The sequence below is a fragment of the Oncorhynchus clarkii genome, chromosome 6 (genome assembly GCF_045791955.1).
Source record: "Oncorhynchus clarkii lewisi isolate Uvic-CL-2024 chromosome 6, UVic_Ocla_1.0, whole genome shotgun sequence".
NCBI classification, from domain to species: Eukaryota; Metazoa; Chordata; class Actinopteri; order Salmoniformes; family Salmonidae; genus Oncorhynchus; species Oncorhynchus clarkii.
This window is the reverse complement of record NC_092152.1, coordinates 90,129,287-90,141,987: the sequence shown is the minus strand read 5'-3', so window position 1 is coordinate 90,141,987 and position 12,701 is coordinate 90,129,287. Positions and strand designations below refer to the sequence as shown.

Below are 12,701 nucleotides of genomic sequence, written 5' to 3'. Positions count from 1 at the left end.
CTCATCAGGATGCTGGCAGTTCTGGATGTATTGGAGGGATTCAGATGAACAGTGTTGTAGTTCTTCAGGAGACTCCTACCAGGGATCCAGATGTAGAGTGGTGTAGTTCTTCAGGAGACTCCTGCCTGGGGTCCAGATGAAGAGAGTTGTAAGTGCCAACAAATAGGGCCTCTGTTTTGCTGCTGTTCAGTTGAAGGACCTTTTGCTTAATCCATGCCATCATCTCTTCAAGGCAAGTGCTCAGGCGGTCACATGTATCAGAGGGACTTGGGCCAGTTTTCACCTACAGCTGGGTGTCATCAGCATAGCAGTGGAATGAGATTCCATGCCAGCTAATGACACGAACGAGAGGGAACATGTACAGGATGAACAAGACGGGTCCAAGAACAGATCCTTGTGGGACACCGCAGGTGACGTGATGGGTCCGGGACCTGAACCTAGTGACACATACTCAGTCCGGTCTGAGAGATAGGAAAAGGAAACCAGCTCAGAGCAGGTCCAGACAGTCTGATGGTGCCCCGGAGGCGTTCCAGGAGGATGGGGTGGTCGACAGCGTCAAACGCTGTGCTCAAGTCCAGGAGGATCAGGAGACAGGGAGAGCCAGGTCGTTGGTGACCCTGAGTAGGGCCGTTTCAGTGCTGTGGGCCGGCCAGAAACCTGGCTGGAACTTCTCATATAGGTTGTTCATATTGAGAAGGTCCTGGAGCTGTACAGAAACCCCTTTTTCCAACACCTTGGAGAGAAACGGGTGGTTGGATATTGGCCTGTAAAATTGCCCAGCAGCAGAGTGACATGATGGAGAGTTAAGGTGGATTTTGAAATCTCTTATAATCACAATGTTGGTTGAGGTGGCGCAGAGTGAAGGAAGGGTTAGGCTTCAGAGACCGATAAACTAGAAGCACAGTCATGGAGTAGACGGACGGGGCTCATTTAAGCCTGAGTAGACCACAGGGTGATGCCAGGTTTCAGTTAGGAACATGATGTCAAGCTTCTCGTGGTCGTGCAGGAGGAGGGATTTATTAGTGAGAGACAGCGTATGAAATAGCCCCATGCTGATAGGCAGGGGAGATGTTGGAATAGGAGCTGCATCAAGTGTCTGTAGAGGTCTCAGGGCACTGAAATCCACTCCGCGTTTTCCTCATTTCCCTTGTGTGCAGAGGTCTTATGGCGTTTCAACTGCCTGAGAAACATCCTGCAGACCTGGTTCTGTATCATCCATCTCTACTGGGATCAGACCTGGTCCTGTATCATCCATCTCTACTGGGATCAGACCTGGTCCTGTATCATCCATCTCCACTGGGATCAGACCTGGTCCTGTATCATCCATCTCCACTGGGATCAGACCTGGTCCGTTATCATCCATCTCCACTCTGGGATCAGACCTGGTCCTGTATCATCCATCTCTACTGGGATCAGACCTGGTCCTGTATCCTCCATCTCTACTGGGATCAGACCTGTATCCTCCATCTCCACTGGGATCAGACCTGGTCCTGTATCATCCATCTCCACTGGGATCAGACCTGGTCCTATATCATCCATCTCCACTGGGATCAGACCTGGTCTGTTATCATCCATCTCCACTGGGCTCAGACCTGGCCCTGTATCATCCATCTCCACTCTGGGATCAGACCTGGTCCTGTATCATCCATCTCCACTCTGGGATCAGACCTGGTCCTGTATCATCCATCTCCACTGGGATCAGACCTGGTCCTGTATCATCCATCTCCACTGGGATCAGACCTGGTCCTGTATCATCCATCTCCACTGGGATCAGACCTGGTCCTGTATCATCCATCTCCACTGGGATCAGACCTGGTCCTGTATCATCCACGATGCCCCTAGGCGCCATGGCAACCATGGAACCCAATTATTACCACAATTAAATATAAAATGTAGGTCATTGAAAATGATGATTACGTACGGGTTGGGATGAGTCATTGAAAATGATGATTACGTACGGGTTGGGATGAGTCATTGAAAATGATGATTACGTACGGTTTGGGATGAGTCATTGAAAATGATGATTACGTACGGGTTTGGATGAGTCATTGAAAATGATGATTACGTACGGGTTGGGATGAGTCATTGAAAATGATGATTACGTACGGGTTGGGATGAGTCATTGAAAATGATGATTACGTACGGGTTGGGATGAGTCATTGAAAATGATGATTACGTACGGTTTGGGATGAGTCATTGAAAATTATGATTACGTACGGGTTGGGATGAGTCATTGAAAATGATGATTACGTACGGGTTGGGATGAGTCATTGAAAATGATGATTACGTACGGGTTGGGGTGAGTCATTGAAAATGATGATTACATACAGGTTGGGATGAGTCATTGAAAATGCTGATTACGTACGGGTTGGGATGAGTCATTGAAAATGATGATTACGTACGGGTTGGGATGAGTCATTGAAAATGATGATTACGTACGGGTTTGGATGAGTCATTGAAAATGATGATTACGTACGGGTTGGGATGAGTCATTGAAAATGATGATTACGTACGGGTTGGGATGAGTCATTGAAAATGATGATTACGTACGGGTTGGGATGAGTCATTGAAAATGATGATTACGTACGGGTTGGAATGAGTCATTGAAAATGATGATTACGTACGGGTTGGGATGAGTCATTGAAAATGATGATTACGTACGGGTTGGGATGAGTCATTGAAAATGATGATTACGTACGGGTTGGGATGAGTCATTGAAAATGATGATTACGTACGGGTTTGGATGAGTCATTGAAAATGATGATTACGTACGGGTTGGGATGAGTCATTGAAAATGATGATTACGTACGGGTTGGAATGAGTCATTGAAAATGATGATTACGTACGGGTTGGGATGAGTCATTGAAAATGATGATTACGTACGGGTTGGGATGAGTCATTGAAAGTCCTTCAATTTGACTTGCCAATGTCTGTATGAACCCTGTATAGGCGACATCGCTCAGCTCCGCAAATGAAAGATAAAAAAAATCAACTGCCACTAAAATGATGCATCGCATCTTTCCTGTCAGATCTTGACCCGGGCCAGTATTTTTGTTATTGTTGGGGTGTTTTTTAACATTCGGGGCCAGTAGCTTCCAATTGGCACTGGTCCGGTGTGCCACTGGCAAACTGACCTGTATGTGAAGCTCTGCTGTGTGTGTAAGGCCTATATGTCTACCACTTTGTGTAGCCGTTAGCGATGCTAATGATAGCCTAACCATTTTCAGGTAGATGGAAAGGCAATACCTGGCAGAATCAGGGTTAATTGCATCAATCCAGTTGCATTTTGTCTTCTCCCCGCTTTCTGTTGTTGTTGTTGTTGTTGTTGTTGTATCATTTTGGTATCAAGTTTCATTTTTAAAAATGTTTTTATTCTGCCCTCTAGAGGATTTCACAGAAAAGAACACATGGCATTTTGAAATGAGCCAGTTCATTATCAATTATCAATTATTTTATAAAAAAAACATTGGTGCGACCAAATCATGTGCTGGTTCCACCAACTGAATTAGTTAGTAGCACCAGTTCACCCAACTGAACTAGTTAGTAGCACAAGTACCACCAACTGAACTAGTTAGTAGCACCAGTATCACCAACTGAACTAGTTAGTAGCACCAGTATCACCAACTGAACTAGTTAGTAGCACCAGTTCACCCAACTGAACTAGTTAGTAGCACCAGTTCCACCAACTGAACTAGTTAGTAGCACCAGTTCACCCAACTGAACTAGTTAGTAGCACCAGTTCCACCAACTGAACTAGTTAGTAGCACCAGTTCCACCAACTGAACTAGTTAGTAGCACCAGTTCCACCAACTGAACTAGTTAGTAGCACCAGTTCCACCAACTGAACTAGTTAGTAGCACCAGTTCCACCAACTGAACTAGTTAGTAGCACCAGTTCCACCAACTGAACTAGTTAGTAGCACCAGTTCACCCAACTGAACTAGTTAGTAGCACCAGTTCCACCAACTGAACTAGTTAGTAGCACCAGTTCCACCAACTGAACTAGTTAGTAGCACCAGTTCCACCAACTGAACTAGTTAGTAGCACCAGTACCACCAACTGAACTAGTTAGTAGCACCAGTTCACCCAACTGAACTAGTTAGTAGCACCAGTTCCACCAACTGAACTAGTTAGTAGCACCAGTTCCACCAACTGAACTAGTTAGTAGCACCAGTTCCACCAACTGAACTAGTTAGTAGCACCAGTTCACCCAACTGAACTAGTTAGTAGCACCAGTTCCACCAACTGAACTAGTTAGTAGCACCAGTTCCACCAACTGAACTAGTTAGTAGCACCAGTTCCACCAACTGAACTAGTTAGTAGCACCAGTACCACCAACTGAACTAGTTAGTAGCACCAGTTCACCCAACTGAACTAGTTAGTAGCACCAGTTCCACCAACTGAACTAGTTAGTAGCACCAGTTCACCCAACTGAACTAGTTAGTAGCACCAGTTCCACCAACTGAACTAGTTAGTAGCACCAGTTCCACCAACTGAACTAGTTAGTAGCACCAGTTCTTACCAACTGAACTAGTTAGTAGCACCAGTATCACCAACTGAACTAGTTAGTAGCACCAGTTCCACCAACTGAACTAGTTAGTAGCACCAGTATCACCAACTGAACTAGTTAGTAGCACCAGTTCACCCAACTGAACTAGTTAGTAGCACCAGTTCCACCAACTGAACTAGTTAGTAGCACCAGTATCACCAACTGAACTAGTTAGTAGCACCAGTTCCACCAACTGAACTAGTTAGTAGCACCAGTTCACCCAACTGAACTAGTTAGTAGCACCAGTTCCACCAACTGAACTAGTTAGTAGCACCAGTTCACCCAACTGAACTAGTTAGTAGCACCAGTTCCACCAACTGAACTAGTTAGTAGCACCAGTTCCACCAACTGAACTAGTTAGTAGCACCAGTTCACCCAACTGAACTAGTAAGTAGCACCAGTTCTTACCAACTGAACTAGTTAGTAGCACCAGTTCCACCAACTGAACTAGTTAGTAGCACCAGTTCCACCAACTTAACTAGTTAGTAGCACCAGTTCTTACCAACTGAACTAGTTAGTAGCACCAGTTCCACAAACTGAACTAGTTAGTAGCACCAGTTCCACCAACTGAACTAGTTAGTAGCCCCAGTTCCACCAACTGAACTAGTTAGTAGCACCAGTTCCACCAACTGAACTAGTTAGTAGCACCAGTACCACCAACTGAACTAGTTAGTAGCACCAGTACCACCAACTGAACTAGTTAGTAGCACCAGTACCACCATCTGAACTAGTTAGTAGCACCAGTTCCACCAACTGAACTAGTTAGTAGCACCAGTTCACTCAACTGAACTAGTTAGTAGCACCAGTACCACCAACTGAACTAGTTAGTAGCACCAGTACCACCATCTGAACTAGTTAGTAGCACCAGTTCCACCAACTGAACTAGTTAGTAGCCCCAGTTCCACCAACTGAACTAGTTAGTAGCACCAGTTCCACCAACTGAACTAGTTAGTAGCACCAGTACCACCAACTGAACTAGTTAGTAGCACCAGTACCACCAACTGAACTAGTTAGTAGCACCAGTTCCACCAACTGAACTAGTTACTAGCACCAGTACCACCATCTGAACTAGTTAGTAGCACCAGTTCGTTAGTGTAGGACCCTGCCCTCGAGCAGTAAAACAATAAGGTTCAGTGTTAATAATACTCAGTGTTAATAATGTTCAGTGTTAATAATGTTCAGTGTTAATAATGTTCAGAGGTAATAATGTTCAGAGGTAATAATGTTCAGAGTTAATAATGTTCAGAGTTAATAATGTTCAGTGTTAATAATGTTCAGAGGTAATAATGTTCAGAGGTAATAATGTTTAGTGTTAATAATGTTCAGTGTTAATAATGTTCAGAGGTAATAATGTTCAGAGGTAATAATGTTCAGTGTTAATAATGTTCAGAGGTAATAATGTTCAGTGTTAATTATGTTCAGAGGTAATAATGTTCAGGATGCTAATAGTGCTAATATTTACCTAATCTCCCGAAGTCTCCTTCACCCCACGTGTAGAGCTCTCCATCCTCACTGACCGCTGCACTGTGTCGGTAGCCCGCTGACACACACACCACCACCTGGCCCAACAACGTTCAGCATTGAGACACGACACACTAAAACACACTCGTTTAATGACACATTATTATACCATGGCATTGTTGAAACCCCCGTTTCTGATTGGCTCGGAAGAGATTTTCTAGAGCACGATGTATCTAGAGCAGCATTCTAGAGCATGCTGTATCTAGAGCAGCATTCTAGAGCATGCTGTATCTAGAGCAGCATTCTAGAGCATGCTGTATCTAGAGCAGCATTCTAGAGCATGCTGTATCTAGAGCAGCATTCTAGAGCGTGCTGTATCTAGAGCAGCATTCTAGAGCGTGCTGTATCTAGAGCAGCATTCTAGAGCATGCTGTATCTAGAGCAGCATTCTAGAGCGTGCTGTATCTAGAGCAGCATTCTAGAGCATGCTGTATCTAGAGCAGCATTCTAGAGCGTGCTGTATCTAGAGCAGCATTCTAGAGCATGCTGTATCTAGAGCAGCATTCTAGAGCGTGCTGTATCTAGAGCAGCATTCCAGAGCATGCTGTATCTAGAGCAGCATTCTAGAGCATGCTGTATCTAGAGCAGCATTCCAGAGCATGCTGTATCTAGAGCAGCATTCCAGAGCATGCTGTATCTAGAGCAGCATTCCAGAGCATGCTGTATCTAGAGCAGCATTCCAGAGCATGCTGTATCTAGAGCAGCATTCTAGAGCATGCTGTATCTAGAGCAGCATTCCAGAGCATGCTGTATCTAGAGCAGCATTCTAGAGCATGCTGTATCTAGAGCAGCATTCTAGAGCATGCTGTATCTAGAGCAGCATTCTAGAGCATGCTGTATCTAGAGCAGCATTCTAGAGCATGCTGTATCTAGAGCAGCATTCCAGAGCATGCTGTATCTAGAGCAGCATTCCAGAGCATGCTGTATCTAGAGCAGCATTCTAGAGCATGCTGTATCTAGAGCAGCATTCTAGAGCATGCTGTATCTAGAGCAGCATTCCAGAGCATGCTGTATCTAGAGCAGCATTCCAGAGCATGCTGTATCTAGAGCAGCATTCTAGAGCATGCTGTATCTAGAGCAGCATTCTAGAGCATGCTGTATCTAGAGCAGCATTCTAGAGCATGCTGTATCTAGAGCAGCATTCTAGAGCATGCTGTATCTAGAGCAGCATTCTAGAGCATGCTGTATCTAGAGCAGCATTCTAGAGCATGCTGTATCTAGAGCAGCATTCTAGAGCGTGCTGTATCTAGAGCAGCATTCTAGAGCATGCTGTATCTAGAGCAGCATTCTAGAGCATGCTGTATCTAGAGCAGCATTCTAGAGCATGCTGTATCTAGAGCAGCATTCTAGAGCATGCTGTATCTAGAGCAGCATTCTAGAGCATGCTGTATCTAGAGCAGCATTCTAGAGCATGCTGTATCTAGAGCAGCATTCTAGAGCATGCTGGGAGCTGTATCCTATAATGCCCGGGATAATTAAATGACTATGGTTCATTCTTAGATGTGTCAGCTGCTTTTGAAAGCAAAAGTGGAAATATTGGCAGTGTTGAATTAAGATTTTTTCATAATAGCGAACTAGGACTGGCGGTTCGGTTAGCTAAGCTAACCAGTCTGTTTGGTTACCGAGGCAACTACTGTAAACTTGCCCCACTGTTTCAGAGTGTACGATAAACACATTTCTACCTGGCAAATGTGTTCAATTATAGCCTTGGTATAAAAGGGATATAAAATCAACGAGGGGCTCTAATCTAGGGGCTGTGGTGGTCTAGGGGCTGTGATGGTCTAGGGGCTGTGGTGGTCTAGGGGCTGTGGTGGTCTAGGGGCTGTGGTGGTCTAGGGGCTGTGGTGGTCTAGGGGCTGTGATGGTCTAGGGGCTGTGGTGGTCTAGGGGCTGTGGTGGTCTAGGGGCTGTGGTGGTCTAGGGGCTGTGGTGGTCTAGGGGCTGTGGTGGTCTGGGGGCTGTGATGGTCTAGGGGCTGTGGTGGTCTAGGGGCTGTGGTGGTCTAGGGGCTGTGGTGGTCTGGGGGCTGTGGTGGTCTAGGGGCTGTGGTGGTCTAGGGGCTGTGGTGGTCTAGGGGCTGTGGTGGTCTAGGGGCTGTGATGGTCTAGGGGCTGTGGTGGTCTAGGGGCTGTGGTGGTCTGGGGGCTGTGGTGGTCTAGGGGCTGTGGTGGTCTAGGGGCTGTGGTGGTCTAGGGGCTGTGGTGGTCTAGGGGCTGTGGTGGTCTAGGGGCTGTGGTGGTCTAGGGGCTGTGGTGGTCTAGGGGCTGTGGTGGTCTGGGGGCTGTGGTGGTCTGGGGGCTGTGGTGGTCTAGGGGCTGTGGTGGTCTAGGGGCTGTGGTGGTCTAGGGGCTGTGGTGGTCTAGGGGCTGTGGTGGTCTAGGGGCTGTGGTGGTCTAGGGGCTGTGGTGGTCTGTGATGGTCTAGGGGCTGTGGTGGTCTGGGGGCTGTGGTGGTCTAGGGGCTGTGGTGGTCTGTGATGGTCTAGGGGCTGTGGTGGTCTGTGATGGTCTAGGGGCTGTGGTGGTCTATGGGCTGTGGTGGTCTAGGGGCTGTGGTGGTCTAGGGGCTGTGGTGGTCTGTGATGGTCTAGAGGCTGTGGTGGTCTATGGGCTGTGGTGGTATGTGGTGGTATGTGATGGTCTAGAGGCTGTGGTTGTCTGGGGGCTGTGGTGGTCTGGGGGCTGTGGGGGTCTGAGTCCTACCTTTCCCTGCAGAGGTCCCTGGATGAGTTTGGGGTACTTCTGTGTGGAGCTGTTCCCATGCCCCAACTTTCCGTAGTCCCCGTCTCCCCAACTGAACACCTCTCCCTCCGTGGTGAAGGCCAGTGTGTGTCCGTCCGAACCCTTCGATGACGTCACCTTTTTGATGGCGCGGTGAGGTTCAAAGGTCAGCTTCTTGAGAGACGATTGGTTGTTGGAGTCTCCCAGACCCAATCTGCCGTAGCTGCCTTTGCCACAGGCTCTGACAGAGCCGTCAGAAGAGATGACGAAGGTGCAATATTGGCCTGCCTCAATCTGACACAGACAGACAAGCACAGGGGTTTAGGATTCACACTTGTCAATGGGCATCTCCTAACCATCTGACACAGACAGACAAGCACAGGGGTTTAGGATTCACACTGGTCAATGGGCATCTCCTAACCATCTGACACAGACAGACAAGCACAGGGTTTAGGATTCACACTGGTCAATGGGCATTGACCAGCGTTAAGGAACACTGGTTTAAGACATTCAATATTGGGTTAAATGCAGAAGACACATTTCAGTTGAATGTATTCAGTTGTACAAATGACTAGGTATCCCCCCCCCCCCTTCTGTCTAATATATGTTTTGTGCGTGCAGCAAACTGTGAGTACCATTTTTGCCTAACTTTATGAGCTAGGACACCTGTCCATGTCAAATACTGTATAAAAGCATTTGGTTAGCATTCTCTATGGGATTTTAAATGTACTTGTTAGCATTGCTAACCTTTCGGATAACAGAAGCTCAGTGGGGTTTGAAAATTGTGCCCATTTTGTTCATTGCCGGTATTACCGAATATCCCGGTATTACCGAATATCCCGGTATTACCGAATATCCCGGTTTTATCGAATATCCCGGGTATTACCGAATATCCCGGTATTACCGAATATCCCGGTATTATTACCGAATATCCCGGTTTTACCGAATATCCCGGTTTTACCGAATATCCCGGTATTACCGAATATCCCGGTTTTACCGAATATCCCGGTATTACCGAATATCCCGGTATTATCGAATATCCCGGTATTACCGAATATCCCGGCATTACCGAATATCCCGGTATTACCGAATATCCCGGCTTTACTGAATATCCCGGTTTTACCGAATATCCCGGTTTTACCGAATATCCCGGTATTACCGAATATCCCGGTATTACCGAATATCCCGGTATTACCGAATATCCCGGTATGGCACAAGGTCGGCTTGAGGGTATGACAATCCGAATACCGCCCAAGCTTAATGTAATATTTCAATAACCAACCATGAATACCGCCCAAGCTTAATGTAATATCTCAATAACCAACCATGATTGGAGGACAGAAGATGGGAAGCACAGAGTAACCTTTACTTTTTAATCCATGAAAGTCACTCTTCACGCTCCAATGGATTTTCACTCTGTCTCTTCTTTAAGGTCTCCTCTCAGAACTAGGCTACACTAGCTAACTTCTCCAGAGACGTAATACTGAGGGGAATCAGCTTTCCTTATAAACAAACCAGTGGTTGTCAAACCCCTCTGGGCCCCCCCCCCCCACACGAGCTCTTCCATATATTTTAACTAATTCAGAGCTATCCCACCTGATTCAACTAATCATCAACTAATCATCAAGTCCTTGATTAGATCAGGTGACCTAATTCAAGGACAAAACAAAAATTGTGAAAAGTCTGGAGGTTCACCCGAGAAGAGCTTTGAGAACCACTGGCTTTAAAAAAATAAAAAGACAAACAGGAAATGACACACAAACACACCTTTGGAGACCTGTGGTCTCTTACCGTCTGTGCGTCGGCGAAGCTGGGTGCCAACTTGGGCTGGAGGATCTTCTCCTGTGTTCCCTCCACCAGCTGGTGGGAGCTGTTACTGCCCCAGACGTACACCTCACACGTCTCTGACAGCATGGGAGCCTCGCCGCTCTGGAGGCTGTCTGGGCTGGCACAGGTACGGGAGTAGTCTGACGCCATCCTGCACACCTGGGAGGAAGTAGTGCTTAACTTGAGAAGGCTACCTACCTACATGTAAACCTTCGTAACCCATACATATCACATTCATAAGCAGTATAAAAGCTTTTCAGAAGATAATTTATTTTTTATAAACGTAAATTGACCTGTAAAAAAAAACTGTATTTGAGTTGATATTTTACCTCTTCGAACAGACAGAGAGCTGCTTCATACAAAGAGCACAGCCCGTCTGATGTACGAGTCGGTTCCCTCCACTGACTCCTGTCTGCTGACGAGCCCTGGTCGAGAGTCAGGGGACATCAGATACACAGTCAGCCACAGAGACATGTAGGGAGACATCACAGATACACAGTCAGCCACAGAGACATATAGGGAGACATCACAGATACACAGTCAGCCACAGAGACATGTAGGGAGACATCACAGATACACAGTCAGCCACAGAGACAAATAGGGAGACATCAGATACACAGTCAGCCACAGAGACATGTAGGGAGACATCACAGATACACAGTCAGCCACAGAGACATGTAGGGAGACATCACAGATACACAGTCAGCCACAGAGACATATAGGGAGACATCACAGATACACAGTCAGCCACAGAGACATATAGGGAGACATCAGATACACAGTCAGCCACAGAGACATGTAGGGAGACATCACAGATACACAGTCAGCCACAGAGACATGTAGGGAGACATCACAGATACACAGTCAGCCACAGAGACATATAGGGAGACATCAGAGATACACAGTCAGCCACAGAGACATATAGGGAGACATCACAGATACACAGTCAGCCACAGAGACATATAGGGAGACATTAGATACACAGTCAGCCACAGAGACATATAGGGAGACATCACAGATACACAGTCAGCCACAGAGACATATAGGGAGACATCAGATACACAGTCAGCCACAGAGACATGTAGGGAGACATCAGATACACAGTCAGCCACAGAGACATATAGGGAGACATCACAGATACACAGTCAGCCACAGAGACATATAGGGAGACATCAGATACACAGTCAGCCACAGAGACATATAGGGAGACATCAGATACACAGTCAGCCACAGAGACATGTAGGGAGACATCACAGATACACAGTCAGCCACAGAGACAAATAGGGAGACATCAGATACACAGTCAGCCACAGAGACATGTAGGGAGACATCAGATACACAGTCAGCCACAGAGACATATAGGGAGACATCAGATACACAGTCAGCCACAGAGACATATAGGGAGACATCAGATACACAGTCAGCCAAAGAGACATGTAGGGAGACATCACAGATACACAGTCAGCCACAGAGACATATAGGGAGACATCAGATACACAGTCAGCCACAGAGACATATAGGGAGACATCAGATACACAGTCAGCCACAGAGACATATAGGGAGACATCACAGATCCACAGTCAGCCACAGAGACATATAGGGAGACATCAGATTTACAGTCAGCCACAGAGACATATAGGGAGACATCACAGACACACAGTCAGCCACAGAGACATATAGGGAGACATCAGACACACAGTCAGCCACAGAGACATATAGGGAGACATCACAGATACACAGTCAGCCACAGAGACATGTAGCCATGTTACACGGCATATGGAGAAACGCGACCGTACAGAATGACTCGAAACATAATCAATGAGAATAAGGAGAAGCTGGAGAGGAAGCAGGAGGAATACATTGCCATCTGGTCATACAAAGAGCACAATAGACCTACAGAACACAATAGACCTACAGAGCACAATAGACCTACAGAGCACAATAGACCTACAGAGCACAATAGACATACAGAACACAATAGACCTACAGAGCACAATAGACCTACAGAACACAATAGACCTACAGAGCACAATAGACCTACAGAACACAATAGACCTACAGAACACAATAGACCTACAGAACACA

At 46.5% G+C, this 12,701-nt stretch overlaps 1 protein-coding gene across 1 annotated transcript in view; it reads right to left on the bottom strand.

Moving 5' to 3' along the window:
• LOC139411797 (probable E3 ubiquitin-protein ligase HERC1) overlaps positions 1-12,701 on the bottom strand; it is a 287,754-nt gene that overhangs the window by 267,182 nt on the left and 7,871 nt on the right. The window contains exons 4-7 of the mRNA XM_071158543.1: positions 10,946-11,041; positions 10,581-10,775; positions 8,772-9,083; positions 6,011-6,107 (exon numbers count right to left, since the gene is read on the bottom strand). Coding sequence (XP_071014644.1) covers positions 6,011-6,107; positions 8,772-9,083; positions 10,581-10,775; positions 10,946-11,041 — 700 coding nt within the window. The remainder of the gene's footprint in view (positions 1-6,010; positions 6,108-8,771; positions 9,084-10,580; positions 10,776-10,945; positions 11,042-12,701) is intronic.